Source organism: Oreochromis aureus, linkage group 9 (assembly GCF_013358895.1).
Source record: "Oreochromis aureus strain Israel breed Guangdong linkage group 9, ZZ_aureus, whole genome shotgun sequence".
In the NCBI taxonomy this organism is placed as follows: Eukaryota; Metazoa; Chordata; class Actinopteri; order Cichliformes; family Cichlidae; genus Oreochromis; species Oreochromis aureus.
In genome coordinates, this window is record NC_052950.1 from 27,149,461 (window position 1) to 27,176,192 (window position 26,732).

A 26,732-nucleotide genomic window follows, 5' to 3' on the forward strand; every position below is an offset into this window, starting at 1 on the left:
TACATTGTTTTATTAAGAAAATAAGTATAAAAATATAAATATAAAACAATATGACTCAGCATTCAAACAGCATGAATTCAGTGTATGACAGTTTTCTACAACATACACTTTCCATTACATGTTACACCTATATGATGAAATGAATTCACAGTTTGACAAATAAACTGCACCAACCATTCACATGAACATTGCTTGTCAAACAGATATAGCAAATAGTATATAGGATGTCCATCGTTAAAAACACTTTGTACATGTACAGTATTTAATGGAGCTGGCTCGAAAAGCCATTCGACTCCATCCCTATCCCACCCAAACCCAGTCCGGTACCATTAAACATTGATAGTATACAATACTACTATCGCTCATGTCAATTACAAAACACATTGTCCACATCATTGTTCACAAAAAATCCTAAAATTCAAAGGCATCTTTACTGATTATGACCAAAAACAGTAAAACTTTGAGATTTATACTGTATCTCCATTAAGAGAAAATTCTGCACAGTTCAAGTCTTAATTTTTGTTTCAGCATCCACATGTGGATAGCAGTGATTTTTGTTTAAGTGTGTGTGTGTGTGTGTGTGTGTCTGTGTGTGTGTTTATTTTTGTGCCTGCACACACATTTATGAGAATCAAATAGACAACTAGTTAACTAGCAAGCTAGCTAGCAAACTAGACAAACGGATAGATAGGTTGATAGGCAGACAGACAGTCAACTAGCTGGCTAGCTAACTGACTAGACAAATAGCTGTCTAGCCAGATAGCTAGATAAACAGACAGAGAAGCATGGACTTGGAAAAGAGAGACTATCTTTGTCTAAGTTTCTCTGTCAGGGCTCTTCCCTATGTACATCTCTGCCAACTTTTTGAATTGTGGTCCCCAGTTGGTGAGGTAATCATATTCCTGGTCCCCCTCAGTGGCAGCGGACTCCAGGGAACTGAGGGATTCTGCCAGTGACCCAGTGCCCTCATAAGCATACGTGGCCAGGGAGTCATAAGGGGGTGCTGTTGGATCTGAATCATTCTCCTGAAGCCTCCCATTAATGAAGTCCCTGACATCCGTGTTATCCTTTATAGGTGATGTCCTCCGAAAGGGAAACAGCATTTCGGGTATGATGTCCCTGCGTAGCTTGTTAGCATCCATCACCTCTGGGTTGCGCAGCGTGCCAATATCAAAGGCCTGAGTGTCCTCCTCTCCACCCCCTTCATCGTTGTAGCTGACAACGTTGTCTCTGACATCCTCTTTGGAGATGATCAGAGGCTCCTTCTTCCTCTGTCTCCTCAGGGCAGCAAACAGCACCACAATCACTACACAAGAATCAGCGGGAAATGCAGAGAGAGAAAGCACAGCATAAGATGTCTGCCTCCTAACATGTGTCATGCATTAAAGAGCACAGGAGAGCAAAGGCACATAGGGGAAACACATTTGCTACCAGTGACAAATCCTCAACACTGCCTCAGGCATTCACCTCCTATTATTAAAGATTCAGTGAAAAAGCTTTTTATTTCTTTTCCCCTTGAATGTTACATTCACTGTACAAAATGCACCATGGTTAGAGGACCCTTTTTCATTCTCTAACATGCATCCTCATCTTTTTTCTCCTCAGTAGTAAAAGAGAATATGAGATTGCAGAGTGAGCATGTTTTCAGTCAGTGACAGTCTTGGAAGGAATTTATTATTTTAAATTAACCTGCTGTTCATCAGAAAAAAGATAACACAGGTAGCATAGTTTTCTGCTTGCATCCCACCTGGATGTTAATTTTCATGGCAGGTTTTTTAGGAACATTTGTGATTGACCAGTGTTATTTTTTAAAGAGATGCAGCAAGATATGGACCAGCTATGACGAACTGTTCCAGCTCAGTGCCTGTCTTTTGGAGTCAAGCAGAGGTGAATGAGACAGTCTGTCAGGGAGCTTCAAGCGCGAAAAGCGTTGGATAATGAGCAGATGTCATGATATTTTGCTCAAGAGGAGAGTGCAGAGTTTAACCTTCAGCACACTAAATTTGTGCAATGCGGTCTGCCCACCACCTGACAGAATTTAAAATTTGGAATTAAAGCAGACAGACAGAAGAAAATCTGGTGGCTTGTATTAGAAATTTAGTCACTCGAGGAACACACCAAACTCCAAAGCAATATTTTGACAGAAGGAAGGAGGAAGAGGGTCAAATTCATCTCATGAAAAAGGTTAGGGACAGGGGAGTAAACACATACACATTCATGAGGACAGATCTGTACTTGTCTTTTATTTTGCCCTCAGCAGTTTGCAAGGAATCCTAAGCCTTAAGTGCTTCTATCAAGTATTATGCTGACAGAGGAGGTAAGGTTCAGTGATGGTTGAAACCCATTACTTATTGGACATGCACTTAAAAAAATACTCCTACATGTTTTTTAAAATTTTCCTCTGTAGAACTGCTACTGCTGTTCCCTGAATGCGGATCACAAGGACGGCTGAAAGAAGTGCTTTATTACTTTAGGAAGGAGCATACAACCTTACCTCCCAGAGAAATACGGACTGTTTAGTTAAGTGGTTTTATGTCTTAATGAAGGGTGCCTAGAAGCACCATTGTGCTCCTTTTTGAGACAAAAGTAATTATGTTTGATTGTTCACATTTTAAAAGGAATCCAGAAAGACCCTGTGTTGCACTTGGCTACCAGTTATGTAATTTAAGATATTTTAAAGATTTTCTCAGTGTCCTTGATAATATTTGTAATCCATACCAAATTTAATAGTCTGTTCAAATGTCTAAAATTGCATAACTCCTTGTTTTCTCAATAAGCTACTTTGTACCCTCAATTCTCCTTAAGGAGAACATTGCAGTGGGTATTTTTGGTGTTAGCGTTTGCATCTCATTTAGTAACACTAGTTTAAGACATAACTAAGTTTCCATGACAACTGTAACCACCTAGTTTAAGTGCTGATGTGTGGCATCCTTGTACTGGCCATATTTGTTCGTGTGGAACATGGTCACTGGTATTACAAAGACAGGTTTCTATTTTAAACCATTTTTGTATGAGCCATCTTCACTATGGTTTTGCAAGCTTTTTATTGTCATCAGCCAGCTCATATGAAGTAGACTGAGGCACTTCACTCTGTTATTGTTAATACAATCTGTAATGTTTGACTATAAAATACTTAAGCCAGCTATTCTATAATGCAGGATTTAATCATTGTTTTAACATATTAAGATGCTAAGCTGCTGCCAGTCAAAGTGGAGTCCCTAGATAGAGTGGCATCTTTTCAGGAAAATAATTTGGGAGTCCAACCTTTTAATCAATTCCCTGTTTATAATGGCAGACCTTGTGATAGAAGAGAGATTCGGTTTTTCGACTCCATGCGGCGACTTAACAGCATGTACTTGAGCAAACAAGTCACTCTGGTCCATGTTATTGACTTTTTCAGCCAAAATTGCCTGCAGCATGACACGTGTAAGGCCTGCCTGGGGTGATAATTTTGCATTTTGGAGCTATGCTAACTGCTAATATGCCAAAAGAACAGCAAGTTCTCAACATAACCATGGTAGCAATGGTAATGAGGTTGGATAAGGAGTAGACAGATAACTAAACATGTGTACCAATGATTTGTTGTGCCCTTCAAAGACAGGTAAGCCTCGGTTTAAAAAACAAATGAATAAAAAATCTTCACAGACCTCTCCCTAAAAACAATGGATAAAACTAGGATCAGCCAGAATTCTGTTCATTTCAATAAGTGCTTTACTTGTAACAATGTTTCTTAAATCCAGTTTCTTTGTTGCCACGTCTCATAAACCAAGAGTTCTTCCATGGCAACAGATGTTCTTTTGCTAACCTGATGATGCTGTGGTGTTCTGGGTTTCCACCAGAAAATCTTTTACTCCCAGCAACTTTTACCTGGATCTTCTTTGCTTAAAATATAGTATTATATTGTTTTCTAAGCAGTAGTCCTGAACCTTTAACTCTCCTTATAGCTTTTATTGCTCACATCTCATCCCTATATTACACTTAAAGCATGGTAATGTCTTGCCTTGTACATACACCCCTACTTTACAGAGTTGTCCAACTGCCCTCACTTGTAAAATTACTTCTGTTAGTACTTTGTCTTGATAAACCTAACTAATAATAATACTAATACTACTTCTAATAATAATAATCAATTTACACAGCAGTGATGTCTTGAACCTGAAAAAGCAACTGCAGATAGCAGGAGAGTAACAAAGGATCTGTTACTGTATATGTTTAAATACAGTAGTAGAGATGGAGCTGCAGCTGTTTTTATTTTGAATGATTTATAATTGTTTTCACTGACTTGAATTGAATGTCAGAACCGAGTTGCTATCATTTGCACTGAATACTGTTGTGCCTAAATGAAGAAACAAACATTACAAGAATAAGAAGTTAAAGTTTTCATGATCCCATGAGCGAGCCTTCCATTGTCAGTGACCAAACTGGTCACTACCACAATAAAGCAGGCCTGGCTAGTTCCCCTAAAGGGTAGTTTGTTTAAAATTATTATTATATTTATTTATTTATTAATTTTGGTCAAGACTTATTTTTTCTTTCATTAGACTCACAAAAAGCAGAGAAAAAAAAATCCCAAAAAACAGATTTCATAGGCACCTTTAGGCGACTGCTGTTGTGATTTGGCGCTTTATACATAAAACTGAATCTAACTCAAGAGTGGACTTACTGAGAAGAATGATGACACAGAGCAGTATGGCCACTAGAGCTCCAGTTGTGAGACCATCTGAGAAGGGCAAGACCTCAGGGTTACACGACTGCATGTTTCCACGGCTGTCACAAGCACACACGCGCACGATCAATGTGCTGGTGCTGCTCTGAATGGGGTAGTCGTTGTCAGAGATCACTACAGGCAAGAGGTACATGCTCATCTCACGGCGGCTGAAACCTCCCCTCCGTGTCAGGATATTGGCAGTGTTATCTGTGGAAACATTCAGACCTTGTCAATGACGAGATTTTACGACTAGGTAGGTTTCTTACATGAAAGAATAGCTTTCTTTTAATTTCTGTAAATAATAAAAGGACCATTCAATGAGAGGTTTCACTAGTAGATAAAACCAACATGACATCTTTCGTTTTGTTTAAAGGCTTTTATTATATAAGAGCAAATTACAGCTTATTAGGTAATTATAGACATTTTCATTTAAAGGCACAGTAACATGGTCCAAGTATGAAGTTATGTTTGTTTGTTGAAATTGTGAATATTTGTCCTTGTAATGAGTCTGTTATGTCACATTATCTTATACTATACATGCCATTATTTAAAGTCTTAGACAAAATGGAGAAAACTGAAAAAAACATTTAAAGTTTTCCGACCTGTTAGTGCATGGCTACTGAACAACCATTGCATATCTTGTTTGAAAAAACTTCGTGAGCATTTCCACTTTCTTGAAAAGGAAATATTTTCTATTGTAGGGCAGAGAAAATTAACATCTGTTTGTAACACAGTGCAGTCCAATATATCTGACTGTGAAGGTTGGCATTTCCACTGTGTTTATTGTGCAGTGAAAGATAATTGGCAATCAACTAGAGCTCTTCAAGAAAGAGTGCAAAAATTACAACATCAGAAAAAAACCCTGTAATCGCACAAGGCTTTTGATTTTTAATTATTGTTAATATAAATGAGGATGTATTTATCAATATTTCTAAGAATAAAAATGGGGAAAAAAGAGGAGAATATTTTACCTTCCCTGTCATCAATGGTAAAATTGGGATTGGTGGGACTTATACTAAACACAAACTTGTGTCCCACGAGAGGTTCATCGGTATCAACAGCACTTATTGTCTGAATCAGCTGTAAAAAAAACAGAACAAAAGGTTAGGGCAAAGCATTAGAAAGCATATGAATGCATGTAATTAATATTGTAAAACATTGGAATAACTGTTGTCAGTTTCGGGATTTGGGATATTTAATGGAACACAAATATGGATTATGAGATTATGGATTATGGAGAATTGGTCCATTCACATGGCAACAACTCAAACGATTTAGACAGGGTCAAGATGACCTACTGAAGTTCAATATCAGAAGAGAGAAGAAAGGTGATTTAAATGAATTTCAACATGGCCTGGTTGTGGGTGATATGTGGCCTCATCTGAGTATTTCAGAAGCTGTTGATCTACTGTGATTTTCCTGTATAACCTAGAGTTCACATAGTATTCTCTAAAAAAGAGGAAAGTGAGCTGCAGTTTCTTGGGAAAAAATACCTTGTTCATACCAGAGGTCAGAGGAGAATGGCCAGACTGCTTTGAGCTGATAGGAAGGCAACAGTAACTCAAACCTAACCAAAGTATGCAGAAGAGCATCTCTGAACGTACAACACAGCAGCAGAAAACCATACCAGGCACCGCTTCCATCAGTTACGATTAGGAAACTGAGGCTACATTTTGCATGGTCTCAACTAAATTTAGACAATTAGAATATTGGAAAAACGTTGCCTGGTCTGATGAGTCTTGATTTCTGCTGCAAAATTTGGATAGCAAGGTCAGAATTTGATGTAAACAACAAATTTTCTGACAGGTTTCTTCCAGCAGGATAATGCACTATCCCAAGTAGTTCTAAAGCAGGGTTGCTACAGGGTCCCAAGCCAATACAAGCAACGTGTCCCTAATGAAGTGGCCTATGTGTATTTCAGTATTGCAGAATTAGGTGCCACTTTGATAGACAGAAATGACCTTTTACATGATGTTCTATGTTAGACTATGTTCATTCTGTATGCTCTGCATTCTTTGCTTTACATCATCTGGACAATGAATATTCATTACTATTCCTCTTACTATAATAACAGCTATGCAAAAGATTTAAATGTAACTATGTCATGAAAATTGTGTCTGGGACCACAGTCGCATCTAAGTATTTTCTGTTGTGTAAATACTTATGCAATATATACAGCTGACGAATTTGACCCTGTGCTTCAGTGTCATTTATATATATCCTTATTTTGCCCATGAAACCATGATAATGGCAGAAACCACTGATACCTGTCCTGCCTTGACATTCTCACAGACAAATGTGTCGTAGGACATGGCAAACTCGGGGGCGTTGTCATTGACATCCAACACCTTGATGAACACGGGCACTCGAGTTGTCTGACGTGGATTATCTAAAATGATTACATAAATAATTACGGTTATTTACGGCACAGGTGAAAAATTATCTTGATAAAATACAGAACTGTTAGATATCAAAAACAACAATTACTTATTTCTGTAGCCACCACAGAAATGTTGTGCCATTTGGATGTTTCTCGGTCCAGTGCTTTCAGTGTTGTGATGGTCCCATTCACAGAATCAATGTTGAACAGCCTCTCCAGGTCTGTGTGTCGATCAATGGAGTATCTGCAAGAAATAACGTAATAATTCACACCAGTGAGATAGAAGTGCTCACAAATCTCCAAACAGACCAAATCATGTTAACTCTACAACAGATTAGTGTTATTGTTGTTGTAAAATGAAGACCAGTTAAAAGTCATTCTGCTTGCACGGGGCTGTCTTTGTGAGGAAAAAAAAAACACACTAATGTCCTTATCTACTTAAAATTGTGTTTTACAAAGTGCAATAATTCCTTCAAAAGAAACTGCTTTCCAGGCTCCCCATTGTCAAAAGATGATACATCTTTCTGTGAGCCTGCTCATTTGTCATAGTCACCTTTCATACACAAGTGAAACTTGAATATGCAACACAATACGCCATGTGGCATTGGCCAAGAGCAGTATATCTCTGTGTCAGAGATGGGCAGGCGCCATATGTGTGGAACGGCGGCGCTGAGCTGTGTGAATCGATACAGCAAATTAGGCTCTTTCACTTTGACTTTGTGCAGTGCCACAGAGGGCTTACATAATTCCGGGAAATAAACAGTCTGTATTCACTTCACAATGCTGCCGCCATCTTCCACTGGGAAATCACCAGGAGGGACCCATGAATAATATTCTCCCCCCGTTCTACACTGACACATGGCTTGGCTGATGGATTAGATTTAACTAAGTGGGCACATTTTAATCCTCACTCTATAAAACTGATAAGAGGAGACTTTGTATTTCGTCCATGTGTTGCTTGTTTTTGTATTGATTTTATTCTGGTATAATTAAAGCTGGGACAATGAGTTTTGAAACAATCAAATTACTACAATAAAGCATTACACCCAATTGGCTGGTTAGGAAATCTTTGCTTAACAGACCATTGATTGTTTTGCAAGTTTACAAAATTGCGAGTACCTAATTCCAGATGAAAGGGAATTTGTTGTTATAGGCTAGGAAAGCTATTTGGCATTTTACTCAAAGAGTCTGGCACAGTGTAAGGCCTCAGCACTTCTGAGCCCTGTAGCATACTTGACTGGCTTGTTGTCAGCATCTGGGTCCCTGGCTGATACCACACCAACGAAGCTGCCAGCAGCCGTGTCCTCGTGCACCTCGATGATGTAAGGGTTCCTGGTGAAAACTGGGGGCTCGTCCACATCCTCTACCGTTACCTTGACCGTGGCGTAGTCTTTGAATTGCAAACCATGGATGAACCTTGCATCCAAGTAGGTATTTTTCACCTCCACTCTGAACTCGTAGTCCCTCTTAGTTTCGTAATCCAGTGGCTAGAGATGAAAGCACATCAGAAGTCAAGCTGTAGACTTTTCCATTTAAAAAGAAAGGGGGGAAAAAACTGTCTGCCTCCAGGATTTTGATGTGCAATTCATTGCTTTTCGTTTGTTTGCCTTTATCTTAATCATATTCCAAATTCTAGGTTACAAATCCAAATAAGGCATACTGATCTGGGGGATCTTTTGAGAGAATTTCTAGCACAAGAGTTTTTATATTATTCATTTTACTACCTTGGGGTGATTTTACATTTCAGTTCAAAAGTAGGCTGTCATATTTTTCTTACATGAAAACTGCTAACTAATATGTAATCTGAAACTATGCTGTCCTGACTTACCGTTTGAAGTTAAATGATCTTTATTTTAGTTGGATGTGAGATATTTTACATATTTAATGTAAAATTAAAATCAAAACCATACTTTTGGGCTTTATTTCAAACTTTTTCCCAAATCCGGAATATTCAAACCAATTACAAAATGTGAATTAATGTAACTACGTTCTTTGCCTGATTTTACTGATATGACATTAGCTGGTTACTTGAACAGTGACTGTGTAAGACACATATAAAATATTATAAGAAATAGAGAGAGACAGAAGAAGAAATAGAATTGAGATACCTTTTTTATTATGATGACTCCCTCCTGTGTGATTTGGTCAGTGATAATATTAAAAATGTCATGACCACCAACTATGGTGTACTCCATCTCAGCATTACGGCCCACATCTGGATCATCAGCCTTAATTCGCCCAATAGCGGCTCCAATCACTGTGGACTCGACAGCAGTCACACGGAAGGAATCTAAACATGACAGTAAATGGGATACATTTTGGTTGCATGCTTGCTTCATTAATCCATGATCATTTTTATTGTACATAGATTCATGCGCAAAACTCTTGTCTTAAAATGCTTTGCAAAACAATAAAGTACAAGGAAGGAGGAAGGCCTCTTACGATTCGCAAAGCGAGGCGGACTGTCGTTTACATCAGAGAGAGTGATGCTGACTGTAGTGGTTCCTGAAAGCCCTCCCATCTGCCCAGCCATGTCTTTAGCCTGGATCACAACCTGGTAGTTTTCCTTGACTTCTCTGTCCATACCAGGTAGAGCTGTCTTTATCGTGCCTGGAAATAAGAAAACAAATGGGGAAAAAAGTTATTCATGTATTCCACCACTTCTGCTGTTTTAAAGATACATTTTATTTTGAGAAATTATTTCCTCTCTTACTGTAAATGCGATGAGATTATTATCAATTCTGTCTCTGTCGCAACCATGTCTGCTAGAAAATTACATTTATATGCCTCTGATTTAGTTTGCCAATTAAGTTTTCAAGGGAAATCTAATTGCTGCCCGGATTATGTTTCTTGGCAATGTTTTTTTAGTGTCAGAAGTGCTACATTTGTGTACCAGATGCATGATGCAGTACATTTCTCTGTCTTTTCTTTTTTTTTTAAAACGATTACACAACTTAAGCATTTTGTTAAAAGTCCTTATTTGATTTTACTTTTGACCTTCAAATCTTTTAAATTACTAGAACTAAATTCTGTGACAACTTCTGTAACATTGTTCGGAACAATACCTTCCAGGGTCAGTTTATGATTGGTGAACTGCATGGAAACAGGAAATTTTAACCTGCTTTGTGAGTACAGAGCCCTGTTGTTGTGATCTAACTTTTTCAAATCATTTTTTCTTAAATTATAAGGTAATCGCTCTGTAAATAAGACAGTGTGCAGTTGTTTGTTGCTTTAACAGGCCTTGGCTGCATCAATCTCTGTTTCCATCTGACACTGAGTGAATGCTTAGAGATGAAATTGACATTGATCATCCCATCTAGCTCTGTTTGGTACGACAGCCTATCAGCCCACTTCCCAAAATGTCAGGCATTACTTATATCCAATTTTAGAAATGCTGTACGTAAATAATGGGACTAATGGATTTGAAAGGGTTTGTCTTTTTAATATTTTATGACTCACAGACAAAATGTTTGGTTTCTTCCATGATATATGCAAGATGAAAGATTACATGGCTACAAGTACCGCAGTCTTCTTGTAAATATTAAACTCTTACTTTCCTGACAGATTACTTAAAACATGAACACTTTTTTCAGGCGAACACAAACAACACAATTGGAAATTTCAGCTGAAATTAGTGGAAAAAAATAAATCTTGCACTTATTTTGATTAATAACCCTGAGAATCAGATGAATCCCCTTTCTTCCTATTTAATTCTCACACACATTGCAACACATTAGAAGCTGCTTCTCAGAGATCCTGCTGCGTTTGGCTTACCATTTTCAGAATCCACAGAGAAGTAGGGCTGTCCCTGTAGAATGCTATACACAAGCTTGGCACTGTTCCCATATGTTTGATCATCAGCATCAGTGGCAGTTACAGTGGCAACAGATGTACCTGCAAAACAAACATCGAAAGTCAATTTTAATTGACTCTGTTACTGCGCTTATTAAAACAAGACATGATCAAGTAACTGAGTCAACTTTTTAAATTTAGTTCCATTTGCATAGAGAAAGTTTTCTGCAAATCCGACACTCATTTCCAGAAAGCCAGTTGCTCAAAGTGACCATTTTTAACGCCATCAGTGCCCTGATATTGTTCGTATTTATTCAACGACCGGGCCTCTGAACAAAATCAATTGGCTCCAAAAAAGCAAGCGTGCCGAGATAGGCGAGTGACTAAACAGTGAATCAAAATTGATAACCTACACTTTCAGACTGTGATTAGATCTCATCTGGATCCACAGTCAAAATTATTACTTTGATTAAACCCAGGTAATGGGTCTAATTTAAATATCAGTGAGACTAAAAAATTATGGTTTGTCAAGCCTTAAGGAAAGAATACTCTCTCTGTCTCATAAATCAAACCTGGTATGAAAAGATGTAGTAATAACATACACATTTAGTTTCTCAATTCATGCCATGTGGTTTTGACTAATGACACACCAGCCCGTAGCCATTTTGCACACCAATTACTGTCATAAAATATTTTGTGAAAAGCTGAAACTATAATAATAATAATAATCCCCAAAAATGGAAAAGGTTTCCCCCCCTTTCTGTTAACAGCCCAAAGTGTGGAGAGATAAAGGTACAACTGACATGCTTTTATGCTCGTCTAGGTACAATTACCACTCAACTAAATGATTTTTATTTATTTATTTTTTAGGCGACTGAAAGAGTGTTTGCAATTACTAATTACCACCACGAACATACACTGGGGACCCTAAAGATGTGTCTAAAAAAAGTTCAAATGAATCCATACTTAAGCTTAGAAAGAACTCAGTTCCTCTCAGATATGCTGTCACTGAAATCACTTCCATATTAAGTCCTGCATAATCCACCCCAGCGTTTCAGTAGTGCTACATTGCAAATACTGTCCTTGGCATTCAGGAGACCTCTGCCGTGTCCTGTTTGGGTCTAACGGTCTCCGTGCATACTAATGAACCTTCGAACATCTGTCCCACTTAGTCCCAGCACTGATAGTATAAAAGGAGGCTGCTGGTTTTTTATATAGCTGGGTGACTTGGCTAACCAGTGTGTTCAGACTGAACATATAAGGACGTTTATTAGTCCAGAGATGGGTAGCGGTGACACTGACCCATCTTTTGCCAGGCTTTGAAGCTTGGACGTCGAAGAAAAATGCATTATGAATTCCAAATGGAATATAATTTTTTGTCATATAGGCAATTGGGTTTTGATTTACCCTTGATTGTTCCCGTGTATTAATTTGTGGTTGCATAATTGAGGATTGATTTCAAGTTGCATGCATTACTTTCGTAAGCTTTGTTTATATTCATGCCAACTGGCTTATTTATATTACTTGAATGGAATGAAGTGGAGTGCAATGAAGCAAATCCTTAATTGGAAAGACTGTGACAATCTAAACTTTTAATATTTCTACCGCCTATTAAAAATGGCAAATGGCATTACTTGTTATGAATGCCCAATGAGCCTGACCGTGCGAATAACAATCGCAAAACAGCAAAGAACTGTGAAAAAAGTGAACACAGCGTCACATTAAACCAAACCAGCTGACTGATGAATAGCAGCTTGCTTTTTCTGCGTTGCCTGAAAATTGTTTTGCTATATTCTATTAATATTATAATGGCAACAATTCTCAGATAAATAAATGTGGACTAATGGCTTTCCTCATAGATTTAGAAGCTAAATATGATCTTTAGTTAATTGTTTACTCCAATGGGGATGCAATTTTTCAGAGCACAAATGGCCACTTTTATATTGTAGCTATCCAGCCAATAAACAGTTATTGATTTAATTTTGTCGATTAATCAGTGTTAAAATTAAACGAACCATAACTTACCCACTTCAGACATTTCAGGCACACTGGCAAAGTAGATTTCCTTTGCAAATTTTGGCGCATTGTCATTGATGTCATGAATTTTGATATTAAATTCAGTGTCAGGCTCCAGCTCTGCATTGGTGTTCCTGTCCAGAACCTTTGCGTGAAGTGTGTACATGGCTTTTTCTTCTCTGTCCAGCCTCTTTGTGGCGTGAATATCCCCAGACTTCTCATCAATCAGGAACAAGGTGCCTGCCCCGTCTCCAGTCAGGACGTACTTCACGTTGCCATCGCCCTTGTCCATGTTAGAGTGCAGCTGAAAATCAGAGAGATCCATATTAAAAATTGAAATGATTCTTAAGACAGACCTGTACAAATTGTGTTATGTTGTATGGGTGTGTAATTGGAGGAATTGCACACTCTTCCGTCATGGACTTCAGGCTGACAAGAAAGCTTCAGCTTTCAGTAAGACGCATTGATTTTGTGTAACCAGTGGCTATAAACTACAAAGCTATTTAAAATTTAATTCTATTACTTTTGAACACTTCTCCATACAATAACAACACGGTGCTTCTCAATTGCTAACATCAAATGTAGTTGCTGTTGTTAGTATTTCAAGCCTTTAGAAATGATCTAGAGAACTTTGCTTCTTCATTTCTCCCTAATTAGATTTTCTCTAACTTTAAACAAGAAAAATATAAAAACCACTGCAAGCACTACTGGTAGGAGGGGAATGATTATTTTTTTTTGTATTGCCCTCGTATTTCTCAAGTTGGCCAGTTTTTCCTCTTTTGCCAATTTTGACTTTTTGTTCCTTTGTGAAATAATTGTGTAAACCCACCAAGGAATCTGTTTCAGTCTTTGAAAACGGTGCCTCGGCACCCAGAGCATCAAGTGTGACACACTCCATTACTCCAGATCAAATTAGTCGTGGATTTTTCTTCCAGATTGTGCCTTTGAAAAATGATGAGAACCTGACCCACAGCAACAATTGCTAAAATTAGTCACCTCTGACCTATCCATCACCTTGAAGCATCTCCTAAGTGTCACAGACGAGTAATGGTGGCATACTGTGACAGACACTTGATTCAAGCTCATTACTGTACTGGATCTGTCAGCAGATATATTTAGAGCACTATCTCATGGGTTCACATTTTAAATGACAAGTAGTTAGGGACACAGAATGTACGTCAGTAACTTATTAATATTAATGTCTGCATGCTGTGAAGAAACTAATTATTTTTTCCTGCAGTTGGAAGAATAATGTCAACAGTACAACTCCGGATGGAAATCAGAAATGTATTACCAGAGTGGTAGCTATTCTCAGGTAGAATTTAAAAAAAATAAATAAGGATGCATGTGAAAACAAGATGCTGTCAAGTTCAGATGAACAATAGACACAGCATTTGGCACTGTGTGGGGAAATATTTTCAAGCAGATGAACTCTATTATCCAAAGGCTATTAAAGAGAAATATCAGTCAGCTTGAATTTTCACATATATTTGCGTTCTGAGACAGTCTGTTCATTGTTGGTGAATGTGAGCCGTAGGCCAGTGAACCCAGTATTTAAGACGTGTTATGGATGTGAAAGCTGCTACTGCTATTGACTATGAATGACAGTGTAATTTTAGCAGCCAGGAGACTGTTTGTGTGAATTTTTGCATTCAAATAGGCTTCATATCTGGGCTATGCGCAATTGCACTCTTCAAAAAAAATCTATATTTCCACAGTCACCTTATCATTAAAATTCATTTTTCATATATTGGTATATAGGTTATAGGAGGGTTAGCTCACTACGCATCACTGAAATCCTGTGTGACATAAGAAGAACATATTTCATTACTGATATTCAAAACTGTGACTCCTCGCATACTCTTGTGTGCTAACACTGTGATAATTAGGCCAGCGCAATTTTAGACCATGTCACACCACAGCAATTGCATTTTTTTTCTTCTTTTGATGATGTTCTCACATTTTTTTAATCTGATTATTACCATATTTTTCAGGCTTGTTTGTTAATCCAGTTAAAAGAAAGCTGAGAAGCAAAAACAACAAACAATGAGCCATCAAAGGAGCCTAAACCTGTGCAGCCAAGCTGTCTCAAAGATAATAGGAATTTTACAGTCTTTGCAGAGCCCAGTATTTTACATATTTCCCTTAGTCTAGGTTGAACCCCCACCCCCCACCCAAGCCCTTTCCCTGTGCACTTGTGCCAATTATTGGATGTCTACATAACGTTCCCTTCATAGTCATGGGTAAAAGAAACATTTTCTCCCCATGGCCATATAGATTTCTGACTTAGTGGAACTGCAAATAAGGAGGGATTCTGCACAAGTAAGCAATGTTAGGAAAAGATACCACGGCATCTAAAAATAATAGTGTTTTTGTTCTCTTGTGTCAGCAAGGCAATGAGCCAGGAACATGGGATTTTAGGATTTTATTTCTTTTGGGATGTCCCATAGAAACTGCACTCAGTACTATAATGCACTTTAATCATATATATATATATATATATATATTTTTTTTTTTTTTTTTTTTTGAGGGGGATGTGGGGTGTTTTTTTTGTTGAAGCACACAGGTTTTTATTGACATATGACAGAAGTGAGTTTTCATATGTTCAAGTGTGCTAGACTTTCTATCTAACATGTAGCGTAAATCTAGTACAGCTATAAAAAAAAGAAAAACTTCCATTGATACTCTTGAGAAAGTGTGGCACAAAGTGTTTTTCACACAGCCCTTACAAAATCTAATGTTTGCACTGCCACACTATATTTGCAGAGATTTAGTGGCTCTCCTTTCAAGGCCTTGCAGCACAAACACAGCCTTTTCAAGGCCTTACAACAGAAGCACAGAAGAGAGCCTTGATGAGTTAAATCGCCTTGCACAAACACTGAGGAATTGTCAGTAAAGCAGCAAAATCATTGGCAATTCTTGTCAGGTCTCTGGTAAGCATTGCTTGGTGCTGCAAAGAGGAGATAGCAAAATAGAGTGTAGAACGGTTACAAAATAATTACTCTTCCTCCTCTCCCCCATCTCTTAAGACATAGGCAGGAATTCTTTACCATTAGAGCCATGTACTATAATGTACAATATGTTGGATAGAGGTACAGCTTACAGTATCTCTGTTGCGCTTTGTGTTTTTTGTAACGCACACAGGTTCGGCAAAATTCATGCAGAGCAGTGTTAAGCGAGGCCTTGCAAAAAGCCAAGGATACTTATTGTCAAAATATTAACGCCACAAAGTGAGCTACCTTGAAATTTTTAATTTAGGCAGCACATTTTGTTTACAAGGCACAGAAACAATGCAGTGTACCGAGTATTTAATAGGATTTAGTTCACTTCAGACACACCACTCATATGCTGCACAATCCAAAGTTTGCGCTTGTATTGCTCAGCATTGCAAGCGTTCACACTTCACAGCCCTGCTTAAGAAGTAGGGCACCACAGCTGCAGACAGTGAGTGCTCACACTCATTAATGCCCCCGTGAAAGTCAGTTAAAATGAGATTTGGAGGATTTACACTTGGATTCTACACACTCGCACAACATAGAATATATAAAAACATAAAATACACTCTGCTTTTTAGCAATTTGACAACTGCTGCCGAATCTGGCTGAAAATACGACTTTAATAATGAAGTTATTTGTCTCCATCATCCTGTGAGGTATCTGACTGCACTATTCATTATGTAAGCCTCAAAGCTGCGTGTCTTTTGAAGTCCTGATAAGCAATATCATCTGCATTTATTATAGTGCATTTGCAGTCGTGCACTGCTTCCTTTTCAGTTGAGAAGTGAGGCACACAAGTGTGAGACTGTTCTTTACATCACATTTGATTGCCATCACCAAGAAATCAACCTCAAGTGAGAGTTAGTGAGTGTGTGTGGGCTGATTGGAGAGCTTTGATTGAATGTGAAATAAACAAGTTCTGCCACAGTGCGCTACAAAGGCCATTAAGTGATCTTTATGTGAAAGACCATCGAGGCTTTGGTGGCTTTGTGCTGGGTACTGGAGTGCTTTTTACATTTTCTTTCTTCCCTTCATACCTGTCTGTCTGTCGTACTAGTCCTTCTTTGTCTTCTTTTACTTCTACCTTTTACATCGATCCGGCTTTTTTTGATTGATTTTTGTTTTTCTGTTTATCTGTCTTTGTCTGTCTCTTTCTTAAGGTCTCACATTTTTTTGTATTAGTCCTGTAAGGTTATAATCTATATATCTAATTCTTTCTTTCATTCTTTCTTTCTCATCAGTCTTTTGTGATTTTTTTCCATTCTGTTTTTCGTATTTTGTTTTACAGTCTTGTGTTAAGGCTAAATCTTTCATTATTTTTCTTTCTTTGGCATTGCTCTTTCTTTTGTTCATCATTCATTCTTATCATTCTTTTTATTTTATCAGGCTATCGCCATCAGTTTTACTCTTTCCGTTTTTTCATATCAGTTTCTTGTTCTACATTAAATCTTTCATTGACCTCTCTTACTTTCTGTCTGTCTTTTTACAGTCTTACTTTCTGTCTTTGTCAGTTTTTTTTGGCCATTTTGTGTATACTCTCAAAGTTTTCCTTTCAGTTTTTATTGTGAGTCTCTGGTTGGGGTCGTATATTAAGAGTATCTCTCATATAGACCTTTCCATCTTTGGCATTGTTTCTGTCATTTAGCTTCCATATGATCTTGTTTGTTTTTAATTCAGTTTCTTGTGACAGTTAGAGGATCTTAACTTATTTCTATCTTTCATATTTTTGTCTTAATTTATTTGACGTCCTTGGGTTTTTCTTTCCTGTCCATCTTTTGAACAGTCATAGTTGCTCTCTCAGTGTTTTGTATCAGTCTTTCTTATATCTTTCTAAATAGTCTTTGTCATTGGTCTTGCTTTCTTGTACTGACTTGGGCCCAGAGGGTGCTTAGTATGTTTGCTTGATAAATGAGAGAAATTAGTGATTAAGTAGGGCACTGATTAATTTAGTCATAGACAACTAATTGATTGATCTTTTAACTTGTTCACTCTTAAACTCTCCTTAAACTTGGTTCAGGCTATGTGCCTTCATCTTAACTTATTCTTTGTCTGTTTACCAGTCTCTGTTACCATCACAGTTTTTTTCCCTGTGGTTAAACTGATGGAATTAGTGATTTGTATCAGCTTCCTCTATAAAGCAGAATGGCAGCGTGTGCTTGCCCTATTTTCCCCCTCCAGTAATTTATTATAGGCTCATGTTTTTCTGACAGTTTAATAGTGAATGATATTGGACACAGGAGGAGTGCGGAACCGGTGAATGTGATTGCTGTCATGCCACAGAAGTTGGGTGCCAGAAAGCATCAAAGAGTCGAGAAAAAGCCACATCACACCAGTCACCGACATATCACTGGATGGCCCCATTTATAGTTAGCATTTCCTCTGCTGCTTCATCACATAATACAACAAGGTGAATTTCAGTGGCCTTCTTGATTGATATGTTTTCTTCTTCCTCCCTCTCTTCTTTTTTTATTTTTACTGTTCCTTTCTCTTCACCACATCAGAATGATGGTTTCAGCAAAAGAAGTTGTCATATCCCCCGTACTCAACCTTGCACAAGACACTTGTTTACTCCAGAGAATGAGGTGTGTGATGAAAGCCAGCTTCCTCTTAGAAAATTGGCTGTCGACAGTCACCTCATTTCCCTCCCTTGAGTTGATAACTGCAACGCTCCCCATCACACCTGTCTTTATGGTGCTAGCACGGGTGAGCTGACAAGAAACTGTCTGAACTAGGTGGGTGGAGAAGAGTAGCGCTGTCCCAAAACTTTTTGGGGCGATTCTTAGGAGAGCGCATGTCTTGCAGGAGCCGAGTCTCATGTTTTTGTTTGGCTTGGAGTTGCTATGGTCTTGACCTGATACTGATATTAAATTTGCACTTGTTCTATGTGCTGGTGATTTACAGGCTGCATAAACTCATATACGGGTTTTGAAGTGCTCCTTAGTTTCATGGTGAATGCATGTACAAATGCCATAGTTTGACTGCAGTAGGTGCCACTGTCTATTTATTTTTATTTCTGTTTTTCTTGTATTATGTATCACCCATCACTGTGTCCTTGTACATCCATGCCTATTTCAACAATATAACCATTCCTACCTCCTCAAGTTTGAAGGTAGGGATGGTCATATTGTTGAAAAAGGCTGGTCCACAGGCTGTTTCAGCTTCTATATGCTTTGACTTTTTGTCTCATTATGATCTCACAGAAATTATTATAAAGCCAGAAATGGTTGTTTTTGGTATTAATGTTAAAATGGGATGTTATTGTTATATTAATACTGTCCGCCACATAAAAAAAAATCTGTACTTTTATTTTAGCTGTAATAGTATGTTTTCACTGCACAGGGTAATCAAGAAAACCATGGAAAAAGTGAGGTTGTGTACACTTGTTTCTGTCTGATAGCTCCAGTAACTGTGCCTGTAACAGCCAGATTTCTGGCAGCCCATTCATCTTCAGCCAATTACATCAAACACTACTTCGACAAGCTAAAACTCCTATAATTAGTCTACAGACAATGTGTTTGGACGTTTTACCTTGCCGACATATTGATGGTCGTTTCCTGTATATTCCTCGAGCAGAAAGAATTGATTCCACATCCATCCACGTTTGGACCGCTGAAGAATCTTACCATCACTCTCTGGCATCCCAAACAGATTCCCAATATTCCCAGGCGCAAAAGGAAGGGCAATAGTGGGCCACAGGATAGAGAGCATGAGGAGGAGCAGAACTTGATTGGTTATCATGGTATCCAATCAGCTGGGAAATGTCCTGAATGACTTCCGAATTATGGTGATAAGCTTCTGAGAGGATCAGCACTGGAAGGTGGTGTCATCAGAACAGACATTGTATTCCTTTCTTTGATCTCCTTTAGATCCCTGTGAAAAGAAGAAACTGTATTCAAGAAAGAGACCATGACACCTATCTATCGCGTTGACAGTATACAATTAAAACACTCAAATAGCATGTGCACTTGTGAAAACAGCAGCTTTGCAAAAAAGCCATTGTACTCTGTGTACAATGGCTTTTCCTTCAGATTTCGCTATACGAGGCCAAGAGCTGCACTAGTTATTCAATCACCTTAAAAGCTTCAAAGCCATGATTTAATGTTGAGGCTTGTCTAAGAGCCGTAAGCTTAAGAATAAATTAATATAGTGTCATCATAAAAGAGTGTATATGTTTTTCTAGTAAAATTGAACTTATCTAATGATAAAAATAGAGATGAAGCTAACGCGGTGGAACTGATTTGACAAACTTCTAAGTAAATGATAAATGAAAGGCATGAAGTATAAAGAATTTCAAGACATTGTATAATAAATGTATCACCAGATGACTTCGGTAATCTAAGTGCATAACCAATGGAGTGGATGTCAAGATCAAATTCAGTTTAATGAATCATGCTTCTTGTTTTGTATCAAAATGATCTTTGACTTTGACATATTCATTATGTGATAGGGTTTAATGACATTCCTTTTTTTTCTTAGAAGCAGTTATTCATGTACTACATTTTTACTCTTAAGTCTCCATCGCAGCAACATTCCCCAGAGACCAGAAGCATTTAGAAATATGTCATTCAATCGCGATGGCCAGAAAAGCAAACAAGCAAACAAACAAAAAGGGGCTTGTACTTTAGAAAACTACATAAACTTTAATGGTGGGACTACAACACCAGTGATGTATGAGTGGTCAAGCAGTGGTTGTCTTGACTTCAGTCACTTTTTCACTGCAGTGGAAACACACTAAGCCAGCAATGATTAGCCTGCAGGGAAACTCTGCTAGGTCCTATTAATTTTTCAATGGGCTACTCCACATCCTTTATTACCAACACTGGCATCCTATCGAAATCATCTTCCTGTAATCAGCCGGAGCAAATTTGTATTTTTTTTTTTAGATGCAGATAATTTAAGTTTAGTAAATATGGTAGAATTCACAATCAGACATATCTCTTCCACACCCTGCATCTTAAAGGACTGTGGTGCACTTTACTAATTATAAGTTGCATTACTGATGATATGCAAACACTGATGAGATGCTTCAAAGACGGTGAGCATGTTTAAACAGCTTAATACAGGCACCTCTGGGAGAAGTATGCTTCTGACATGAGCAAAATATATTACCCCAACACCCTCTGTAGATTTTTTTTAATGTTCTGCTTCATAGTTGTTCAGTTACATTTTACAGCTACAGAACAGACTTCCACTAACATATGTATAAATGGATCGTCTTGCTAAAGGGAAGTCTGTCTTTTTCATCTTTTCCATCCAGTTCACCCCCCTTACCCACTTCCTCTCAATTTTTAGCTCTACTTAATTTTTGCATCCTTTACTGATGGCTAATTTCATAGATTTTTATTCCCTGAAGATGTTTTGATGCACTCCAAAAGGAGAAAATCCATATAGACATACACAGAATTTCCCAAACCACCAAAATTATCTCCAGGTGTCTGTCAGGCTTTGTGCCTGTGAAAAGGTATTTTGTGTTATTGGCAGTCTTCTTCCAATACTTCACTAAAGGCTGTGTCCCCACTGACTGGTCCTGATAGGTAATTTGGGTGTCCATGCATAATTGATGGTCTTTTGTAAGTTAATCCTAATAAATCTTACCTCTCTTCCTAAAAGAACCCATTTAGCAGGGTCCCTTTATAAAGGTTAAGGTACAAGAGTTACCCCAGCAAGCACTCGCTGTGTACCTCAGGGAACGCTGTTTAAAAGCCCATGCGAGTCGATGCCTCTGCTTTTGTTCAGAGAATTTAAAAAAGGACTGTGAAGTAAGTCACATGAACAAAGGATCTATTAATGTCAGGGAACAAATTAGTATTATGTTTCTAATGATGACAGGGAAATGGCAAATGTAAGTACACGCAGTACTGTGAATAGAAAATCAAAACATGTAGCTGATAGATCTCAATTTGAAACATTGTATTTATTCTCAGTGACTCGGGGAGTTTAACTGAATTAAATCTGTTACATCAACAGTAATTCTTCAATAACTGATCAAATTTTTTTTTTTTTTTGTAATGTATAAGATATATGGATGAGGTAGAGGAGAAAGCTATTAAAACTATGTAATAATTCTAACACAAATTTCATTGACATGGTAGGACTGACCCAAAGCTTTTAAGAAACTATAAAGATGTTGAACAACAGGCTGCACATTTGAATGAAATCCAGCGTTCTGAAAGTACAGAGACTTTAATTTTGTCCAAGTATTGCCGTAATAGCGAAGATGAAATGTAGATATCGTTGTAAATTGCTGATGTGCTACATTTTTTATGTTAGTTTCTTGCTCATAATGTGACATTAGTGTGACACGTGCATTGCCGAAATCAGGAAACGCCGCCTTGCAATTAATCTAGTCTGATGCTTGTGATTGCATTTTCTAATTATCATCCCAGCCTGTCCTTGAGTTTTAATAGCATTCTGGATATTAATCTTTGATGTGGTGTGCCTATTAAGCATTAGGCCAGTGTTTCTTTTCAGAATTCTTCCAAACACTCCATTAAAGGATGAGTGAGCATGCTGAATGTACGCCAGATCCTATATACGCAAACTAAATTATCTCAGCTTATTCAACCTATTAAATCGTGGAGTTTATTAAGAAAAAGTTGTTTATGATTAGATTAACTTGTAGGCAGCTTATATGGCTTGGCATTAAGGCACACAGATGTGAAGGGACAGAATTACTTTTAAGTGTTGTCTAGGGTTGTTATTCTTAATCTTGGCTAAGACACAGTCTGGCAGTTGCTCTGCTCTGCTCCGTTTCTGTAATCTGCAAATTATACATTCTTGTTTTGCTGAATAAGAATATCTTTGATCAGATATAAACTAGCTGTTCATCAGGATATGCTTCCTAGAAAAGCGCATGCTTGCACATTAGTCTGTGTAAAATTTTATGCCCCCAAAATTGAACATGCAGGCTTGCCGAGAAGCCAAAACCGTGGAAGCTAACCGTGCACTTTTATTCTCTGACGCTAGTGAGACAATAATTACAGGTGCAATATGCAGCAGAGGTCTGGCTAGTAAACCTCTTTAAGAGTTCTCTGTATAATAAACTGATAATCCTCCGTACATGGGAGAATATTGCTGCAAACTTTGGCTCTTGAATATGACTGTGGTTACTATTTACTGCGAAAGTCTGCAGTGAATAGACTTGCCATGTTTTACTAAGTATATAAGGGAGTTAGCTGTTTAGTGAAGATATAGGACACAAAAAGGAGTTGGAAGCCACCCTACTCAACCAAAAATTCATTTAGGATGACATTGATTTATCAAATGAAAATAATCCCCCAAAGTAACACATTACATTTACATTATCCATGCATAGATGCATTCTTACATAAGGGTAGGACAACATAATAAAGACTCAGCTACACAAAACCTCCTACCTCCTACACAAATATCGACCCACTTTCAAACCACAGAGTTTTAGACCCCATCTAAATTCTAGTCTTATGTTGCACAATCAAGGAATTCTGCGCGTGAATATATTTTAAAAGTGCCGTGAATAAACACAGGCAGAGGTGGATTAATTGGAAAAAGAGAAGACTAAGATGGAGAGAGGGCACAGGAAGGCGGCAAGGTCATCGAACTGGTGTCATGATTAGTCTTGGTGATCTTTTGTACTTACACTGTTTGTCCAAGGGCATGATTTATAGCAAGCAAATGCTGTATTTTTTGCGGTGACAAATGCTAACCATATATGCGAGGTTGGTGCTAGAAACTAGTGTTATGTGATTGGCAGTTTGAGTGGCTCCAGTGATTGCTTGCCGGTATTGACAGAGCAGCACGGACAGAGTATAAATCTAGCATGAGGGGCGTTGATGCACCAAGCTGCTGCACCTGCGCAAACTTCCACTTGGTGGAGCCCTAGACCTTCCCAAGTCGGCCTCTGCCGGCTGCAGTCTTTGGCAAACCTCAGCAAGCTTTACTCATGTTTTGAAATCCTCAAAGCAATTTTGTGATACAGTGCACACTTCCTTGTTGAAAAGCTACTCTAAGGGGGCTGTGGATGCAGGGGCGTTCTTTCTTGAAAAGGGTGCGTTGACAATGAAAAGATAACAAAAAGAGATTAAAAGAGGAAAAAAATGTTTATGCTGAGATGCATCTAGGAGAGTGTGTACATTTTAACAAGGTAGGAATGAAAGTCTGACCAAGTAGTTTCAGACAGAGACTGGAAAGAAATTACAAATACTAGAATTTAATTGAGGCGCAAAGCGAGCTTATTACAGTTCCCATTCTGTTGTGAAAATGCACTCACTTCCCACTCTTGCTTCTCTATTTGAACATATGTAGTGTTTTTCAAATATGTATTCATGTCTGATTCTTTAAAGCCAGCTTTGCAAATGCTCATGAGAGCCTCTTCGCCTCTGTGGGAGAATGGATTTCCACCTCTTTTCATTCTAATGCCGAAAGGTCGCTCCATATCTGACAATAATTCAGGGACCGTGTTAGTGGCTAATTTGCACTAAACAATAATGGTGTTACACGGGCAACCTGGCGCACACGACTAAACCCTCATATATCACTTTGGTGACTGTGAAGCCGTCTGCGTGTGAGGCAGCACACAGAGGGAGTAGGCTGCTGCTGTTGCTGCTAGAAAGGCTGGAAAAGAGAGTCAGGGTTGGATTAAGTTTGTGCTGTGGAGGATATGCACATATACGCACACTGTAACACTGTTGGCTGCTCTTGTTGCGGTGCTCGAACACCATCATAAACACCTTCATGCATTTTTAGAGATATGAATGGTACAGTGCCTCTCCATCAAATCTGCCCACAGCACATCACAAGTGTGAGCCGCACTCACTGGCTTTCAGCAGACAGACAAATACATCTCCACACACACACATAGAGTCATATATACAGCAGAAGTGCACTTAGGTGTATGCATAGGCTATACTCATGCATATAAGCTATGCAGGCAACCATGGGTGCACAATATGGAGAACATCACACTATGAATAAGTGACAAAGTTTGAATACCAGACTACTGAGTATTTTACATAGTCATAGTATCTCACAGGTACATGTTATCTTCTGTGTGACAGGTGTCATGGGCTGAATATTTTACAATGTCAAAAAATAATAATGAATTTTAAAAAAGCTAAAGCTTTTTAATTTTTTTTTTAAAAAGAAGGCATCCTAAATGATCCTTAAGTTACATTTGTCAAAAGGCAAAAAATTTGGAATCTACCTGGATACCACTATGTGAACTTTCCTTGATTTTCAAGTCTTGTACATTCAAGAAAATTTAAAAAAATAATAAAAATGTTTAAGATATACCAAAAAATAATACAGCTAATTCGATTCAGCTGTTTTCTTGCTCTTTGAAGTTCCAACACTTCTTTTCCTGAGATATCCACACTGCTGCATTAGTCTGGCTTTGTCACAGTGCAAGGAGCAGATCATCCCCTGGAGTCTGAGAGCAGACAAAATATAAATATACCCTTAAACATTAATCAGAAAAAGCCCTTACCTTTGATTCTCACAGCTTAGCATCCATCTGTGTCACTGAGTGCACGGTACTGTGTTCCTACTCCTTAGCAGTGCTTAGCGGTGGAGATTCTGACTCCTCACGGCAGTGCTTACATTCCAAGACTGACAACAGCACAGCTGGTGCGAATGTGTATGGGAGTGTGTGTGAGTGTGTGTGCGTGGAAAAGAGAGAGAGTCTCCTGCTTACTTCCCTCCCTCACTCTATGCTTCGCTCTTTCTCTCTTCCCTCCCTCGCTCCATTTCTCCTCCCCGCTCTCTGGCTTCTCTCCCCTTTCCTCCTCTACACTTTCTTTCTATCATCTCTTCTTGCTCTGTCTGTGTCTCTCTTTCTCTTTCTCTCCCTCCCTTCCCTTCTTTCCTCCCCCTCCCCTCCTCTCTCTCCCTCTCTCTCTCCCTCTATCCCCTCCTCTCTCTTTCTCTAGCCGTGCATCACTTCTGGCGGTGGATGTCACCGAGGCTGAAGCTGAGGCGACTCTTCCCCTGATTGGCTGCCATTCACAAGTTAGCGATAAAGAAAAAGGGAGAGAGAAAAACGAGACAAAAAAGCATAGGGAGGGGGGGGAAGTGGGGGAGGGGTGAGGGAGAAAATACTGCCCTTACATCCCAGTGAGCATCAGTTGACTGTGGAATAGAGAAACAGGGGAGGTTAGAGGCTGAAGAAGAGGGTGGACTCTGGGAAGGCACACAGTTTTTTCTCTTCTCTTTTCCTACTGTGAATGCATCCACAAAGCTGTGCGTAAGGGGCGGCACTGAAAGTGACTGCTCCGACGGATCGACTGTATGATGTTTGATGTCTAAAGCAATCGGCCCCATCTAATCTTCTTTCAATGACAGCGGAATGAAGGAGAAAAAGGCCATAACTTGTAAATCAGCCACGCAGCGAGGGGTGTTGTGGGGGGGTTGCATTTGTGCCCTGTTCATCTTCATCTTCATCTCTCATCCCACTGACTTGGCCAGCAGTATGTGGCAGGTGCACCGGCAATCCAAGCGCTCTGTCATCTCTTCTCATTACATGCCCCGTGTTGGATGCATATCAATATATCTCCATACAGTATGTGCTATTGAGGGTGATATAGCATTTTAATTCAACTGAAGGAAATAGAGACGGGACCAATTTGTCATGGAGGTGTTTGATGCTGAGGGGTGAGACAGAGAGGGACAGGGAGCCATACCTTATTATAGATGCCGATATCAATCCCCAACATGTACCTTGAGCAGATAAATGGCGGGATGGAGTGACTTTGAAATGCATGGGATGCCACTCAGAGCCGCCCTGTTGATGAATAATTTAAGAAAAGCAGCAATTTGACTGGCCAGCCTCATCTGAGCTGAAGTTTTATCTCCCAATATCAGTGTG

General features: G+C 38.7%; 1 protein-coding gene across 1 annotated transcript; it reads right to left on the reverse strand.

Moving 5' to 3' along the window:
• On the reverse strand, positions 1-25,461 carry cdh10a (cadherin 10, type 2a (T2-cadherin)). Its single transcript, XM_031745033.2, has 12 exons — positions 25,356-25,461; positions 19,421-19,762; positions 12,906-13,200; positions 10,863-10,982; positions 9,531-9,698; positions 9,197-9,378; positions 8,322-8,575; positions 7,196-7,332; positions 6,976-7,097; positions 5,680-5,788; positions 4,664-4,915; positions 1-1,306 (listed from the first exon to the last, which is right to left on the reverse strand). The coding sequence occupies exons 2-12, from the start codon at positions 19,628-19,630 to the stop codon at positions 816-818; spliced, it is 2,340 nt and encodes a 779-aa protein (XP_031600893.2). The 5' UTR covers positions 19,631-19,762; positions 25,356-25,461; the 3' UTR covers positions 1-815.
• Between the last annotated feature and the right edge of the window lie 1,271 nt (positions 25,462-26,732).